At 40.8% G+C, this 17,438-nt stretch overlaps 1 protein-coding gene across 12 annotated transcripts in view; it reads left to right on the forward strand.

Moving 5' to 3' along the window:
- SULF1 (sulfatase 1) overlaps positions 1–17,438 on the forward strand; it is a 153,340-nt gene that overhangs the window by 75,429 nt on the left and 60,473 nt on the right. For 6 of the 12 annotated variants that reach the window (XM_063327023.1, XM_063327026.1, XM_063327025.1 and 3 more), the window contains 3 exons: positions 10,547–10,606; positions 10,929–11,163; positions 16,801–17,040. In XM_063327023.1, the coding sequence (XP_063183093.1) occupies positions 10,992–11,163; positions 16,801–17,040 (412 nt within the window). In that variant the 5' untranslated portion in view covers positions 10,547–10,606; positions 10,929–10,991. The other 6 variants (XM_063327029.1, XM_063327028.1, XM_063327031.1 and 3 more) reach the window with 6 other exon arrangements.

The following is a 17,438-nucleotide window of genomic DNA, read 5'->3' on the forward strand; positions in this document are numbered from 1 at the left end:
TTGGAGCCCTTGCCCTGTGTGAAGAGGCAGTGGGAGGTGGCTTGTTCAGCGTGGAGCACAGACAGTTTTGGGGGGGTCTAACAGTAGCCCCCCAGTGCTTACAGGAAGGTCACTGGGAAGACGGAACCCCATTCTTGGTAGTCATGCCTGGCAGGAGGACAAGAGCCAATGGGCATCAATTGAAACAAAAGAGGTTCAGACTGGATATAAGGAAAAACAAATTTCACCTTCAGGATGGTCAGGCCCAGTGGAACAGGGCCCCAGAGCATTTGGGCAGTGTCCATCTTTGGGGGTTTTCAAGGCCTGACTTGGTAAAGCCCTGAGCAGCCTGGTCTGACCTCACAGCTGAGCCTGCTGAGGACAAAGAAGTGGATTCTCTATATGTTGGTCTAGGCATTTCTGAATTGGGTCATTGACGCAGTTTATGAGACACCTTTCATATAAGAACATCTCATCTACATTTAGGAAAAAAACATCCAGTAAAGCAAACATTGATGGTTTCCCCACAATAATCACTCTAAACCGGGACGCCTTTCAAATTCCTTCCTACACAAAATGAAGAAAAGCACTACAGTCCTGTCCTCTGCCTTTCTCTCTCTGCGAGTGATTTACGATACATCCTGCTCCTTCCCATTCCTGATCCTTTTGGTATTGTTCAGAAGCTTCTATCTAGTGATTATCAGCTTCCATTCCTGTCTTCCCTCTCTGGGTGTAGTGCACAGTCAGGTGCTGGGACATAAGGTTGACTGCCTGCTCCATCACTGCTAGAGAAAATAATTCAATGTGTGCTGTGTCAGGCATCTTAGTACAATCTCGGCTCATGAGCAGGCTTACAATTAACTGTCTATAAAGATACAAGATAGATATATATATATCGTTTATAAAGATTGTATAAAATCATGTCTCTTCATTGCTAAGTAGGAACTTTGCTGAATAAGAAGTGCCTTGGAAATAAAGATATGTGTGCTTGAATGTATTCAGCTTCCATGCTTTAAAACTGCTCTCTCATCTACAGAAGCCAGGACTGTGAAATTGAAAGTACCTGTATGTGCACTTGAAAGATGAAGAAAGTCTTTCCGCAGGCATTTTCAGATGGAAAATGAAGGCGCATTTATATGTGCTACCCTTTCAAAATGTTTTCTGAGATAAAAATATTCAGAGAATAATTTCAACAAGTCATTCTTGAGTCTCTTAGATCTCAGGCTGAAGATTATTTTCAAACAGCTCTTTGAGAACAGATTTCCAGAACTCGGGCTAAGAGAATTGGCATTCCTGGGACAGATAAGCTGTATATGGTATATTCTGCCCTTGAACAGGGAAATGTGACTCTAATTTTAGGCTTTTTCGATAGGAATACTAATTTTCAGATTAAATTTAGTACCCAGATGCTCCCTACTTTTTGGCCTTTCCTCACGTGCCACTGATGGTTATACTCTTTTGAAATATTCAGCAAAGATCTCAAAGCATCCTTGCACCAGGGATGTATTGAAGAGCCTGCAGGAGGTTGTTTTAAGGAGCTGAATAGTCCATTGAATCCAGTAGACATATATATTTTGCACAGCAGAACACCTGTATCAGAGTCCAAGTAAGGACTTGGACACCTGATTTGGCAGCAAAATCCATCAGTTGTATTCCTTGCTCATATTTGCTGCCATTCCTCTGCAAAACTTTTTTCACCTGGTAGGACATGGCCAGGTGGAGATGACTTTCCGAGTTCCCTCATGGTGGGTCAGCCACAGGTCACTCTGGGAACCCTTGCCAAGCATATGCAGGCATGTGCTTGAGTGGGGACCGTGGGACAGCAGGTGACAGGAGGCGAAGGGACTGGAAGGATTACTGTGATAGCAGACACAAGCTCCCCACATTCCTGGGCTTGGGCTGTGCCTTGTGACCCCCCAGGTAACGCAGCTTGGGGAACACAGGGGCCTCCTGATTGCAAAGGCAATTAAAAGTAAAATAGCAGTAGTGATGTGCTTCTCAGCCCTGCCTCAAGTCACTGCAACTTCCTCGCTGACTAGTCTTTATGGAAAAGGATATGAAGCATCTGTTTTTTGTAACAGATTGTTTTGTTTGGTCTGACTGTCTGTTTACTATTATTAGTAGGCTGGTTTCTCTATATTACAGGTTTGTAAGGGAGGAACTTATTTAAAAACACATTTCTTGGTCTGTCAAGGAGCTTTTACATGTATATCAGTGAAGGTAAAATTTATACTGTGCCAGGACTGGAAAAGCTACTTGACAAAGAGAAGCAACCTAGTAAGGAAGATCTTGCTTGAAAATGGTAGTCAGGACCTGTAGCGGCATGCAGGACCTGATCCATTGACTCCATTTTAGCAGTCCTGTTAAATTCAGTTTGAATTTCTTGAGAATAAAACTTATTTGAATATAATGGGACTACTAAAAAAAAAAAAAAAGAAATTATTAGGCTTGATGGCTTGATCTCCAGACCTGGAAGTGAAAGTCAACAGACACCATATGCACTCTGTAGTGGATCTACGTGCACATGGGCACACTCACTGGGCGTGTATGCACTCAGAGCACTGATGCTATGAATAAGTTCACTTTCTGCACTGAAGTATAATAGAATAAGTTTTTCAAAAGCACTTAGAGGAACTGCCTGACTCTCCTGGTCAGCCAGGGCATGTCACCTATCTAAATTCCTGTGGTGTTTGTGAGTAGTCGATCCTTCTGTGTTATAGCTAAAAGCACATCTGAGATCCTCTCCTAGGAGTACAGGTGCTGTGTTTACATACATACACTTATATAGATTCATACTGCCAATTCCTCACTCTTCGGTCCTTACATAAAGTCCTCTGGTCCCCGTGAGCTCCTGCCGCTTTCCCTGTGTGGTCAGCAAGGAGAGTGGCCAGAGCAGCCGTGCATTAGGCTCAGCTTCCACCCATCCACATGATGGCACAACCTACCTTAACCTCTCCCTGTGATATTGGAGGTGTGTACATTGCCATGGGCATGGCATTGAAAATGGGCATGTCCTCCAACTTCTCCTACATATGTAGATCCGTAGATATTATATGCTAAAGATGCTGTATTCATATTCATAGAATCATAGAATCATAGAATGGTTTGGGTTGGAAGGGACCTTAAAGACCATCTAGTTCCAACCCCCCTGCCATGGCCATGGACACCTCGCACTAGACCAAGCTGCTCAAAGCCCCATCCAGCCTGGCCTTGAACACTTCCAGGGATGGGGCATCCACAGCTTCTCTGGGCAACCTGTTCCGGTGCCTCACCACCCTCACAGCAAAGAATTTCTTCCTAATATCCAATCTAAATCTACCCTCCTTCAGTTTGAAACCATTACCCCTCATCCTATCGCTCCACTCCCTGATAGAGTCCCTCCCCATCCTTCCTGTAGGCCCGCTTCAGGTACTGGAAGGCTGCTCTAAGGTCTCCCCAGAGCCTTCTCTTCTCCAGGCTGAACAACCCCAACTCTCTCAAGATAATCATGTCCATTTATTTAGGAAAACGAACAGCTTACTAAATAAAAAATCAAAAATCCCTCTTTCAAAGAGAGTTGCAGGTCTTTGAGGGGAAGTAAACGTATCTAGGAAGGAAGCTTTCTAAATTGAAAGAGTTCTTTATCTAAAGGAGACGTCAAAAGCTATGCTCTTGCACAGTTTCTAAAGCCAGTGGACTTAAATAGGAACTTAAAGAAATGTTCAAACTGTGTCACTGTTGTTCACCTCTGTGATACGATCTCCCAACTCAAGCCTACTTACTGGATCACTGAACCGTCAGTGTGTTATTTTACGGTATGTTTTCATAATGCCCCACACTGCTGAAGTGAGCAGGGATATAGCAAAGATGTGTGGGTTTAAAACGGAATTTTAAAATTACCTGAGATTCCTTCATACACAGAGTTTGCTCTTCATATTTGAAAAATGCTTGGAGTCTTTTAGCAATTTTATTACTTGGTAGCTGGAAAGCCACTTTCTTTAAAGATAAAACAAATCTGATATCAGAAGGTTGCTTGGAGCCCAGAGCACATCTAATTATCTTTCTCAGTCTTAATTATTTAGAAAGTGCTAATAAACTGCACGTATCATGACACTCATGTTTAATAAGCATATAAATTTAATTGATTTTTTTCCCTCTCTTTGAAGACTACAGACACAGAATTCAATCACACGGCAATGGCATTATAACTCCAATATAACATCAGGTTTTAATAAGCCTCCTGTTTGCTGCACACATGTGCTTAAGACTGCCTGGAAACCAAATCAGTAGAGAAAAGGGATTACTTTAGATTACTTTGAAATGTGCATTGTTTGAAATGGCCTCTGGTGACCAGCTTTCATGAATGGCTGATTTTACTTGTGGGGCACGTCATCTGGCTCAATTATACCAGGCTCTTTTGTATGACAAGTGCACTTCTTGGCTGTGTTGAAATATGAAATTCTAAAACAAAGTAAATCAGATGGTGAGAAATAAATTTAAGTAACTGTATATTATTAGAAGTTTGTAACTTAGCAGCAGGCACTCACACTGAAAAATATGTGGGAATTTTCTTTTAAAACTTTTGCAGATTTGAAGTTAATCTAAAAATAGTATTTTTAATTTTCTATTTAATTTAATTTAACAGCATTAAAATCAGACATGTTTTCTTTTTCTCCAAGACAGGTAATTTCTTCCACAGTTATGTATTTTTAAAATGTTATTGGAGTTTGTTGTTTTACTCTGACATATGAAGTGTTGGAAACTTTGGCCTACTAAGAATATCCCTTAACCTGTGCAAAGTTATAAAAGTGGGTTAGCAAGTGTGCATTATACTTTCAAGTCACTGCAGGCTTTTTCCTTTCCTGTCTGTAACTGTTTGCAAAATTACAATGTAAAAACCTAATATAAGGTTATGATTCTCCCTGCCTGCAATTACTTTAAATTGTAGTTGCTTTAAATTAATCTAGCCTGAGGCACTGGTGATACATCATTATAATGCACAGATTACATTTGGAAGGTGAGCAGATAACTGATTGATTAGTAAAGTGTGTGGAAATCCAATAGATAATGATTAGATTAGACTGAGATAGGAACTACATTCTTTGTGTTCACTGAAAATCCTATACTTTACAACTAAGATTAGGGGATTAACCTTTAAGAAGAGATGGTAGGTCTTGCTTTTTCCTGACTTCTGCTGTACTGTAAATGTGTTTCCCGTGGCTGCAGGCTCAATATTCCCACAGGAAACTGACCCGCAGATTTACGTGGTCATGTCTGGTAGTCTAAGATTGCAGTGTTTGCCTTTTAAATACGGGATAGAAGTGTAAGATGTGAGAAGAGCATTAACATTACTACACTTAAAACAGTCATCTGTCAACAGCTTTTTCCACTTTAGTGCTTCACTGTATTAGTGAAATTGAGAGTTGTTATTGTTGTTGGAGGGTGTTACAACCCTCTAGTTGTCAAGGCAATGTGATTCAAAGAGAGATTTAAGACTTCTGAATCGCTAGATTGCTTTGGTGCAGATGAACATCTCGCCTCCCTGACCTTTTATTATGTAATTTCAATCTGACTGCACAGTCCTCATGCAATTACTAATGTCATGAAATTACTAATTTTGTTGGGCCTCTAACCACACACCTGCTATGATTCAGACTACGTGAGACTATGAGAGGTCCATCCACCTTTTGACACAAACATCAAAGATTCACAGAAGCTGTATGTGTGTGGTTGAGAAAACCCCTTTCGTTCCCTTTCACCTTGGAGTTTCCATGTATGCAAAGCGTTCGTGAGTACAGCAGCATTGCTAAACGGATTCATTTCACTTTAAAGCAAAGAATTGAAAATGGTAGGCGTAAACCACTGAATCTGACCTTTGTAGGGGCACTGGTGGGTGAAGACACCTCCAGTCATGATGATGCCAATGACAGTGATTTCTGGCACTACAGGCAGACTGGCAGGTTTTTGAAATGATGCTGTCGAGGTGCCCACCAATGTGACCAACCTGCAGGGTCATATTGGAAATTACAAAACGCTGTCAACAGCAGAATCCCAACTCTGTGTTTTATGAATGATGAGAATTCTTCTTATTGTTCTTTGCCTTTCTGCTTTTCTTATGGAGAGTCTGATTTTAAGGAAACAGAGAACGCTGGGGTCATATTCCTGTGGAAAATCATTCATCAAACCTAAAACTGTCAAGTCAGCAGGTCATAAGTAAAATACATAGGAAGATAATGCTCCTTTGCTGGGGGTGAGGAAAGAAAGCTCATTTTCTTGTGGTGATTGATATCAGAGGTTTTGTTTGTTTGCGAGACTTTATCCATTTATTTATTAGAGAAACCCGTATGAAAAAATTATCCAAGATGGTCTTTTGCTTAAAAGAAATGAGGCAACTTATCACTTGCAATGACAAGACCTTCTGCTTCTTTTCCGTGCTTTTGCTATATTTTTGTGCAAGTTTCTAGCACTTGTCAGCAAATCTCAAAAATGTCCTAAGTAGCAAAATGTTAGTTTGTGGACTATATCTAAGTTATATACCACTATGTCAATTTTTGGAGGCAGGCAAATCGAAGTACAGAGAAATAATCAGTAGGATACTGGATAGTAATGATGAACAAAACACTTGACCACAAAATTGCTAGCATATTTCTTGAATTAGAATCCCCATGGTACCTTACATTCTTAATTCACTGGACACATTTATTGCCAATATCAAGGGAATAAAAACCGGAATTCTGGTTCTTAAGCTCCACAGTCGCAGTTCACATTATTACCAGTATTCTTATTATTACTGATGTTTCCTTTATTTGCCGGAGACGATCCATTTTTGTTTCTAAGGAAAGGCCACTAGAACAGTGAGCCTTAACCTATGACTTTGGATAATGTGATGTCCTCAGTGTTCATGCTCTAAAGAAAACACCAACACTATGATGCAGAGAAGAAAAAGTTGTCTGCCGTTTTTTACGACTTCGCTGTGAATTACCTATGTGGGGCATTGCATAGCCCATGGTATTGGGGCTGGACATATGTCCAGTATCCTTACTCATTATCCCCACATTTGATTTCAGATTTACAAACAAGAAAGAAATCTGTTCATGTAAGCCAGAATCCCTGTGCAAGAATGTCTGGAAGCCACATTTGTAGAATATTAAATATGAAGAAGTCCATACGTCTTTGAAGCTTATAATGGAGTATACTTGTGGATACCCACTGTCCTGTTTCCAAAACAAAGTATATGATTCTGGACAGATTTTTATTGGCCAAACACAAAGTGGCACCTTAAGTGAACATAGTAAAAAATGTGGACACGAAAACAAAGTGGAATTTCAAAAGGAAAACGCTCTTTTTTTGAAAACTGGTTGTCTTTTGTGTGTCACAAATTAAGCACTTTCAGCCAATGCATTGAAGAATCCTAAACACTTCTTGGCCAAAAAGAATATAAAATGTATGAATAGTTTCAAAAGATACTATTCTACTTTTTGCTTTTCTCTCTAGTCACTGAAAGGTATTCTCTTAAGAGAGCTAGAAATAAAGTCCTACAATTTTTTATGCCACATCACATGAAGTGGCACTGTAGACCTTCTTTGCAGTGCCCTGCCAATGTAATTCAAGTTTCACGGGTAATTAATTCTCCATGCCAACGAGTCCTTGAACTGCCTGTTATAATACTAGCAGCATAGAACCAAGTTTTCATATTTTAACCCATGAAAGGTGAACACAAACTATGATTTTGTGCTCCTGTGAAAAAAAAAAAAAAGAATGACTGAAAGAAAAAATTACATCCAGATGAGGAAAAATAGTTTCTTTGGATTTGTCTGGTTTCATTTATTTACTGACTACTTTTCAGTTGTTATAGGTATGTTCTATAGGAAAAATATCATTTAAATTTTCCAAATAACATATATAGATGTAATAATCAGCACTTATTTACTTGGCTAGGGAAAAGCATTTTATAGTACCATCTTGGTTGCTGAACACCGCACCAGAAGATTTAAGTTTACTTCGCTATGTGAATTTGAAAAGGTCCCTTGTAGAATTTCTCCGATTTTCATCTATTTCTCAAGACAAATAGCAGTGTCTGTAGGGACACTTGTAGACTATCAACCAGTATCCAAGACAAACATTTCAGCCTTGTCTTCCCTATCAAGCCTGTATTTTGACAGGTTTTTTTACTTCATTTCCTCTAGGACTGGGAAACAGGCTGTAAAAGGACAAGCTGTCAAAGATCACCTCTTAATAAAGATTTTTCATATGCAAAACTGAAATAGTTAGGAGCAACAAAAGGTGGCATTACTGTGCTCTTGTGCAAGAACCATTCAATGAAACTTGGATAATTAATTATGTCTAGATCAGTCCTGATATTTTCCTTTATCCATCAAGGGGAAAAAATCAGAGTTGGAAAAGAAATCCGTCATGCTCTTTTTCCTAGAAAAGACTTGCTTAAGGTGGGCCTAACTTGCTAAAGCAAAAGAGTTTTTTTAAAACTACACAATATAGCCCAAAGAGGGTGAAATGAAGAATACTTGTTAATGTTCATTTGGATTAGTGTACATTTTATTAGCACTGAGGTGCAATTGTCAGGAACTTGTAGTTTCGTACTGTGGGGGATTATTCAAACACGTTGGTGCCAATGTTTGCTCAGTGCAGTCAGGATGACTGCACTTTCTGGGTCAACATTATCTGAAAAAGTTTGCTGTTCGGTACAACTGAGGTAAGAAACTAAACATTGAGTCTGACTTCACGTAGCCTTTCGTGCTTTGTGAGGTGAGTCAAAGTTTTTCTATTTAAAGATCAGACCTTTAGAGAAATTGTATTTCTGCTTTTGCACCAAGAGCACGTGGTGTCTGGTGTCTGTCAGAAGAAGGCTGACTTCTCCAGTAACCCTGGTGTCTTCAGGGCTTTTGTCAGCTTTTATGTGACTTAGAACAAATACATGGAAATGGAAGTATTTTTAAAAGTCAGTCCAGGCTAATTACAGACTTCCAGTCTACTTACCTGAATGTTGTGTAATCACTGAAATGGCATTTAAGGTTGAACGCCAATCCCCCGTATTGGCTTTGCAGTGCTCTAATGTTAGTGGGAGGCTGGACTGTTTGTTGGTGCAGAGACAATGAAAGACAAGATTTCTCTGCAACAGACACTTGGATTTTCCTTTTAAAGACGTTCACACTCTTATGGTGTAATTACAGCCTGCCAGAGTGAGGAGCATGAAACTGTTTAGCTTGCGAAGCTTAAAATAAAAGGTGTATGTGAAAACAAGAACACGATCCTTTTTCTAGCAGTCCAGCACCAAGTCCCATCCCCTCCCTCTCCTTTGGATCCCTCCCCTGAAATTTAGAGCACCTTCCTATTAACGCGTTTTCAGGTGAGTGATGGGGCCCTTTTGTCTTCTGCGTTACTCTCATTAAATTATTTCTGCTAATTCATCTGTTTGTAGTTCATGTTGCATGTCTGCATATGAAGTCTCAGGTGTGGGTGCACCCATCTCCCCGTGAATTATGCTCCAGTCTAATCATGCACTGGGGTCTATGGGCACCCCAGTTCCCACGCAGGCTTCCCCTTGGGCAGACTTCTTGAATGTTCTCGGGCTTGGGTGGGTTTGTGGTTTTGGGTTTTTTTTTGTTGACCAATGTCACCGTGCTTTATCCATAGTCCCAAAATAAAACCAGAAGGAATGAACGTGGCAGGTCAATACCCTGGAGGGAGCAGACGTGACTCCGCGGTTTCTTTCCCACCCCCTTCCTTTTTGCCCCCAGATATCCCCTCCCTTCCCTTTTGTAACAGGACGGTTTTGCAGAGCTCCAGTCAGTAATGCCAAAAATGTTACGGTGTAAGTGGCTACCCATTCCTCCCCGGACCAATCCGTCATTTTCAGTCACAGGTTTAAATCTGCTGCAGCAAAGCCAAGCCTCTGTGCTTGCATCAGGTCTTACAAAAGCACGGCTGTGTGACTGACAGGCAGGGAGAGGGGGTTCTGATAACGTACTGAGCCGAGGCTGGAAGCGGAGCATCGAGGACGGGGCTGTGCCAGAGGTACCGTGCATTATGGATGAGGCACTCAGGTCCGTCGTTGATTGATTGAGGGACAGTTACGCTCTTTCACAATGCTGGGTAAGATCACCTGGACTGTCACTTAATATGAGCTTTCTTGTCAGTGGGAAGATGACTTTTCACGTAGTGATCCAGTGCAGATTGCGAATGACAGCCATGCTGTCCCCTCTGCTCTGTAGGGGTTTAGTCAGTCGTGCAGGTGAGTTAACCTAAAATAGCTTTATCGCTCACCAGGTGCCATACGCTGGAATTAACTCTTATTCTCAGAATCTCAGGCTGACTATAAATGTTGGAAAAGCACCTGCGTTTGATGATTTGATATATATGTCCTTTATCTCTAGCAGCCAAGGTGCCATCTAACCGCTGCGTAGGTGTGGTATTAAATTAAGTAGGGGAGCTGGGGGAAATGCAAATATTTTCCACTCTTTTCTTTCAGGACAGAGAAAGAAGCCGTAGCAAACAGTTCTGGAGACTTTGAAGCACAGCCACAATACTGAGGTCTTTGACTGACAAGCCTTCTGCTTTCTCCTTCTTACAGGGCTCCTCCTACAGATGTTCTGAACACGTCTGCATCCCGGCAATTTTTCACTGCGCCCAGGTACTGAACGTAAGGAACAAGCTGCATAAAAAGAAGCGTGGGGTGCAGGAGAAGGAGCACTGTGAGGAGTATACCAGAAGTCATGCCTATACAAAATGCAGGCAGTGGCATGACTTCAAGCAAAAATTATTTGAGAAAGCGTAGTTGCAGAATGACCGAGTTTATTCTTAGAAAATGACAGAATAAAGCTCTTGTTCAACAATATGGCTTATAATCATGTTAAATGGTATGTGTCAGGCTTGACTTCCCTAAGTGTCATCCTTTCACTGTGTGACTGGAAGTTTATTTATTGCTTGAACAGAATTTCTTTTCCTCCCTACAGGTCTTGAACACTAGAGCTCAGGCACTTCTGGATCAGTCTGTTCATCGGAATACTGGAACTACTATGAAGTCTTCTTGGTTTGCACTCATCTTGGCAGTGCTCAGTACCGAACTGCTAACGAGTCACTGTTCCACCGTCAAGTCCCCGAGGTTCAGAGGACGCGTGCAGCAGGAGCGAAAAAATATCAGACCAAATATCATCCTTGTACTCACAGATGATCAAGACGTGGAGCTAGGTGAGAAATAATTGTTATTTGCTGCTTCCATTTGTCACGTGTCTTTATGTAATTTCTGCCAAGCAGGAAGTACTTTAGATTCAGAGAAGGTACTGGTCCTGGAAAAATATCAGAATGCAGGACAAGTTCGGAAAATGAGTTAACAAATATTCTTTAATAGCATTCATCACATTTAATTACAAACTTTAGGAAATATATGCTTATCAAAATCCTCCATGGAAGGCTTTAGTCACCACCATAAAAGGATTTAATAACACATGCAAGGACATACATGTAAAAAACCTGCATCAAAAGCCCTTTTTCACTTTGTGACTCTCTGTAGCATTTAAAAATTTGAGATTTATGAGGTTAACATTTCCCTCAGTGAGTATCTATATTCTCTACGTATTTGTCACATGCATGTATGTCATCTGACATGTTTATGCACACAGACAAACTGGTCTGGTTTCAGGACATAAGCTTAATATTTCTGTGAATTGTTAAACTGTTTAAATCCATCTGCTTTAAAACTATGCTATATGTATAAAAATAGGATAGTTTTACTTTCACACATATACTAAATATCTGAACACAACCTGGACATACCAGACAGAAGTTATTTTCACATATTTTTCTAAGGGTGGAAAAAGTTAAAACACTTGGATGATGTTCCAGGAGGCCTTTGAATGTTTTCCATTAAGTAAGTTAGAAAGATATTAATGGTAGTTTTGCATATAACTGATTTTTTGGTTCACTGCCCAAAGTGAAAAATCAAGGAGAGAAAGAGGATCATTTTAGGTTACCCCCAAGCAAATATTTTAGGTTTGGGGGTGGGAGGTAAGATCAAAAAGGTAAAAAATTGGCAAATCAATATGAAATGAAATCTTGCATTCTTAGTGTTTTTTTAATGAAAGGCATGTTTTTAATAAAAGTATAGTAAATTTCTAAACAAAATGCCATATGACATTGAAAAATCAAAATGCTTCATTCCAGAAAACTTATAACAAAGTAGTTCATTTGTTCTAAAATCACATACTTTCATCCAGAAAGTTGCAGACAATAAGTGGTCTAGATCTAAAAGCAATTCTTCAATTGCTAGCATTTTTGTATTTGTCCTGATGCGATAATAATTTACACAGTCCTTCAGGGATGTGAGAACGCAATTAATAAACTATATTTCGTGACGGAGGGTTAGTTCTTTTATGCAGCAGAGCTCCAAGACCAGGCCTTTAGATCGGAGCGCGTCTTATCTTTTTTATTTCTCCCTCTTTCTAACGTCTGCTCTGTTTAGCCGTGCTGCATAATGAATGGCTGTTCCTGGCTCTATTGTTGGCCTAAAATACAGCTGTTACAATAGGGGTGCATTGCTTCTTGATAGAGTTGTCGTGAAAATTTTGTTAAAAGGGTCAAGTCATGTCGTCCTTTTTGTGGTCCGAAAGAGCCTGATTTTTCCAGGCCACTGGGGAAGGCAGGTCAGCAGACACGTCTCTGAACGTCGTTACCGACTTGCTGTCTTCAGTCTTGTGAGAGGGTTTGCAAGTGGTGAAAGAGGAGGAAGGATGTGGCAAGCCACTTTGTTCATATTGTGGAGCTCCTCTCTTTGAAAGCCACTCTGGATGTTCGCAGGGCGCTCTGGCTCCTATTAGCAAGCCGTTGAGCAATAGCCTGGATGCGTGTGGATTCCCGCTGCATTGAATGAAGACACAGGTTTCCCCTTTTCATACATCATTTCACAGGAAACAGGATTCAGCCCCAAGACTTACTGTACTGCATTATTCACACTTCTGCTAATAAATCATTCTGCTTATTTGAAAAGTAAAGCCATACTGTTTTCCATGTGTGAATTATCCCCTTGCCCTTCAGTGATTCCTGCGAAAAATCTTATGTTTCCCAAAGGTCAGTGGGAAGTAACACTTTCTGCCACAAACAGAATAAAACTTCGGCATTGCTATCCAAAAATCACAAGACTGGAAGTCTCTCAATATGGATTATTTGCTATTGTATTCCCAGCACGAACATTTCCAAAAACTGTTCTAAATGAATGCTTGAACATAAAAGCATATAAGGTACATTATAGACTTCAATCAGGAAGGATTTGTCTCCAGAGCTTGTATAAGCATTGAACCAAAATATTCAGCTGCCTGAGTGCAAATTGTATACAGGCGAGTTATCCAATCTAAAATTTGCAGGAGGCAGGGAGCTTGCATTTAGTTAGTGCTCAAAGCATAGCAGTATGCACATCTTCCTATCGATCTCCGCCATCCTCCTGAGTTTTGCATTCTGAATGCAAAGAAGTTAAGCAGAGATGCTGTCTCATTCTACTTATCAGATGAAACCCAAAAATTGCTCCACAACTCCAGTCAGTTCCTACCGATGCTGGGAGGAATGTGGCACGGAGGAAGGGTGTTACTGGTGGATGGCAATTTAAGCAGTATGAAGCAGCCTGGCCTACAGCTCTTGAAGAAACTCAGCAAATACTTGGGCCCAGAAGCTGGGAAATGACTGATTAAATTGTGCCTCTGCACACTTTCTTTCCCTCACCAAGATCCAGAGGGTAGAGAAAGAACTGCCCAACACTGAGGCAAATGGGAATCTTGCTCAAAGCAAAGCACCAGCTCCCAGAACCCAGAACTGCCCAAAACTACCGCCCCTCTGGAGACAACGTACTGCTGCTCTTCAGGGCAGTGGCCCCAGCTCCCACTGAGGTCACATCTATAGTCCATTCAGGCATGAATGCAGGTATTTCCAGCTTTTTGCTCACTCTTTAGTCTTTCCCTCTGTCCTGCAGCTCCTCTATCGTTTGCAAACATTAGTACCTCAAACCATGACCCCCAAATCATTCTCATAATCCTCACTGTGAATAATCTCTTGTATAATGTCAGAAAGGAGTCAAAACTAATAAATATGTTAGTAGTTCCAGTGTTTCTAACACAGAGCCTTATGAGAGAAGTGGAAAAGGTTATTAAAAAAAAAAGTGAAAAACCCATTTGACATAATTACTTTTTTCTGTATCCCTGTTTACAGCCTAATGCACCACCGAGTGAAATCCATATAAACCATCCACTGAGTACTCCAGTGGGTGAAGAGACCACAGCATCATCTAGATATATTATATCAGGCACAATTTGCGTGGTTTGCTTTCCATCTTCACTAGAACTTTCAAAGCACTTAACAACACAAGCTGAAAAAACAGGGATATGTGCTGACATCTGAGAAAGTCCATCACCTTCCTGGGGCCTTGCATATAAGCCAAATAAAGACAAGGTGGCTCTAGCCATCCTTTTGTAGAGATGTCCACCTGTGTTACACCTGGATGAAAATCCGTAGCAACTTCAAGACTTGTTATGAAACCTTGGTTACCAAACATATTTCTTGATGTATGAGAATAGACTGAGAAGTGACACTGAATTTCTTGGCTGACAAAAGCTGCTAACTTCTGCGTCCAAAGTGGCTGTTCCCGGTTATCTGGTTCCCCTCAGGTGCTCCCCAGTTGGTCGTGTAGAGCGTGAGTGTCCTGCTGTCAGACAGCGCCTGAGTACGTGTGCCCTGAAGACTGTGGGCCAGATGGTAAAGAGCACAAGCTGTGAGGAGAGCTACAGACAGCAAAGCATTATAACTTATATCAGCAAGTTTTATCTCCTACTTATGTTTTGTTTTCCAAATGAGGAAGTCTCACCTGCTTTGAAGTGCCTATTCCAGAATTTCCAGAGGGGCTAAATCTATTATCAGTGTCAGTAAGTGCATACCTGGAGGAAAAACTTACTCATGAACAGCAGGTTTGCAAGAGCAGAGGGCTGACCAAGCAGAGGAATGAGGAAGCGCTCTAACAGCTACTCATTTATAATGCAGAGAGGCATGAAAGCGCACAACAGCTCTGCTGCTCTTACCGTGCATTAGTGTACCTGAACTCTTTCCATCTGAGGACCTCAAAGCACTTTGCAGCGGAGCTCTCAGTAATAAACTGTGACATTTCAAAAACGGGAGAGCTCTGGCAAAACAAAACCAAACCTAAACAAAAACTAAAAAGAAAAAGTCAGCCTGGGGGCCAAGATAAAGACATGTAGAACAGGGATGATCTCTCATTTGACTTTGACTCAACAACTCAGTGAAATGCTCCCACTGATACAAATGGAGACCTTTTGTGTTCGGGGACCTCTCAGTTACTCTCCTACTTCTCTATATCTCTGAACACATGGGTTTTGTCTGTACCGAGTTCAGGAAAACACAAATGCAGATGCTCTACTTTTATAAAAGAAGGAAGAGTCCAAAACGATGGTGACTGATACCAAGGGTACTAAATGTATCCTTAAAGACACAGACGTTGGCACTACACAAGGGAATGCTGAAGAGCTAACTCTTCTTCCTGTTTTTAACAAAATCATGTTGATGCAAAATATTTCATATTCAGCACTGACTCCTTAGACCACAAGCAAAATAGAGCATGCTTAACTTTAGCAAGATAATTTGTAAGATTTTGCTGCTTACACCCAAAGTTAAGCCTCCTTGGCAGTTTTGTGGTTTTACAGTCACGTCTTCCATTGTTTTAAAACCTTTATTTTTTTTTTAATTTGATTTTGAAGTGATGAAAACAAAACCACCAAGAAAAACTCTTGTCATATCAGTAGAATCAATGGATTTAAATTTAAACCTGCAACTGTCAACCATGCGAAATTAATTGTAAAGCCAAAGAAAAATTAGAAAGGATAATTCCAGAAACCTCTTTTTACCACCAAAATGGTGCAAGTATTACAATTCACAAACTTGTTTCCTGGGCACACACTGACATATTCACGGTTCACCCTCATCCTTCAATCTCTGCTCTGTTGAATAACAGAAAGAGCAAAGTTTGACAGGTGTTAGCAAATACTGACAGACCCTACCAAGAGCTGCTCAGTCTTTCTGCAATCGGAAATGTGTGAGCCCTGCCTGTCTCACCTTGCTGTTGATGAAGATGTTTTGAAGGATGCAAAAAAATGTCTTTGTTCTTTAAACTGGATCAGTGCAATTTCTTGAGAAAGGTGCTGAATTTTGCCAATATTTTTCGCACACAGGTTTATCCCCAAAAGCTGATTTTGAGCACGGTGCTTTAGTGTCAGAGTCAAACATGCTGATCCTGCGTCCACAGAAACTTTCCTCAACAAAAATTGTTACTGAATTCTGTGTCTCCTCCCCCGTCTCTCACTCCCTCCTTTACCTCCTTCCTTTCTCACTCTCTCTATCTCTCTGATTATCTGATAAAATGGAAAGAATTGCAGCAGATTCGTTGGTAATCTAAGCATTTTACATATTTTACTGGCACTTGGACTAATGATGTAGTCTGTGTAACACACTGTTTTCCTACAGCCGGGTTTGAAGAGCTGTTGACCTATACATTTGATACAGCTCTAAAGCTTTAACATTGTATTTCTAGATTAGACTGTATTTTAACCTAGTTTTGAGAAGAAAGAACTCAGCCTTTATGGAATCCTGAAAAATATTTTTGGTGCTATAATAAAATTCTTACCCTTTCTCCTAAAATTACTTAAGCAACAGGGTAGAACAGACTGGTGTCCAAAGGCAAGCTAGTCACTGATACTTTACTTTTGATAGCATAATAGCAGCCAATATATTCTGACTATTTTTTTGCAGCACAGTGATGATCAGTACCTCTTATTGCAGGGTCCTTGCAAGTGATGAATAAAACCAGAAGGATTATGGAGAATGGAGGGGCCTCTTTTATCAATGCGTTTGTAACCACCCCGATGTGCTGCCCATCGCGTTCCTCCATGCTGACTGGGAAGTATGTGCACAACCACAACATATACACCAACAACGAAAACTGCTCTTCTCCCTCATGGCAGGCTACTCACGAGCCACGTACCTTCGCTGTGTATCTCAATAACACTGGGTACAGAACAGGTAAGAGATAAATCAACAGTAATTCTTTGTTTAAGGTGAAGGTGGCAGATACTCAGCAATGGGTCTCGAATCACTGCCTAAAATGAAGTATTGTCCCAAGTTGGGTTTACAGAGCAGAGGTTTAGTGTTATGGAGAGGGAGGGTAGTACTGCCTGCTGGTCTAGATCCACAGCTAACGGCCACATAAAGGAACTCACTTGTGATGGAGCAGCATATTTTCACATTTGGATGTCCCAGGTGGGAAATAAGCTGTTGGGCAGTTACACCTAGTGCGAAAGAGGTGCATTTTAGTGGCATTGTGGGTCTGAACTGGCAGTTCCAGGCGTGATTATGGTCAGTATTATGACCTGCTTGTGGACAGCTGCTAACAGTTATGGAAGAAGATGTCCGGGCCAGGC

Source organism: Chroicocephalus ridibundus, chromosome 2 (assembly GCF_963924245.1).
Source record: "Chroicocephalus ridibundus chromosome 2, bChrRid1.1, whole genome shotgun sequence".
In the NCBI taxonomy this organism is placed as follows: Eukaryota; Metazoa; Chordata; class Aves; order Charadriiformes; family Laridae; genus Chroicocephalus; species Chroicocephalus ridibundus.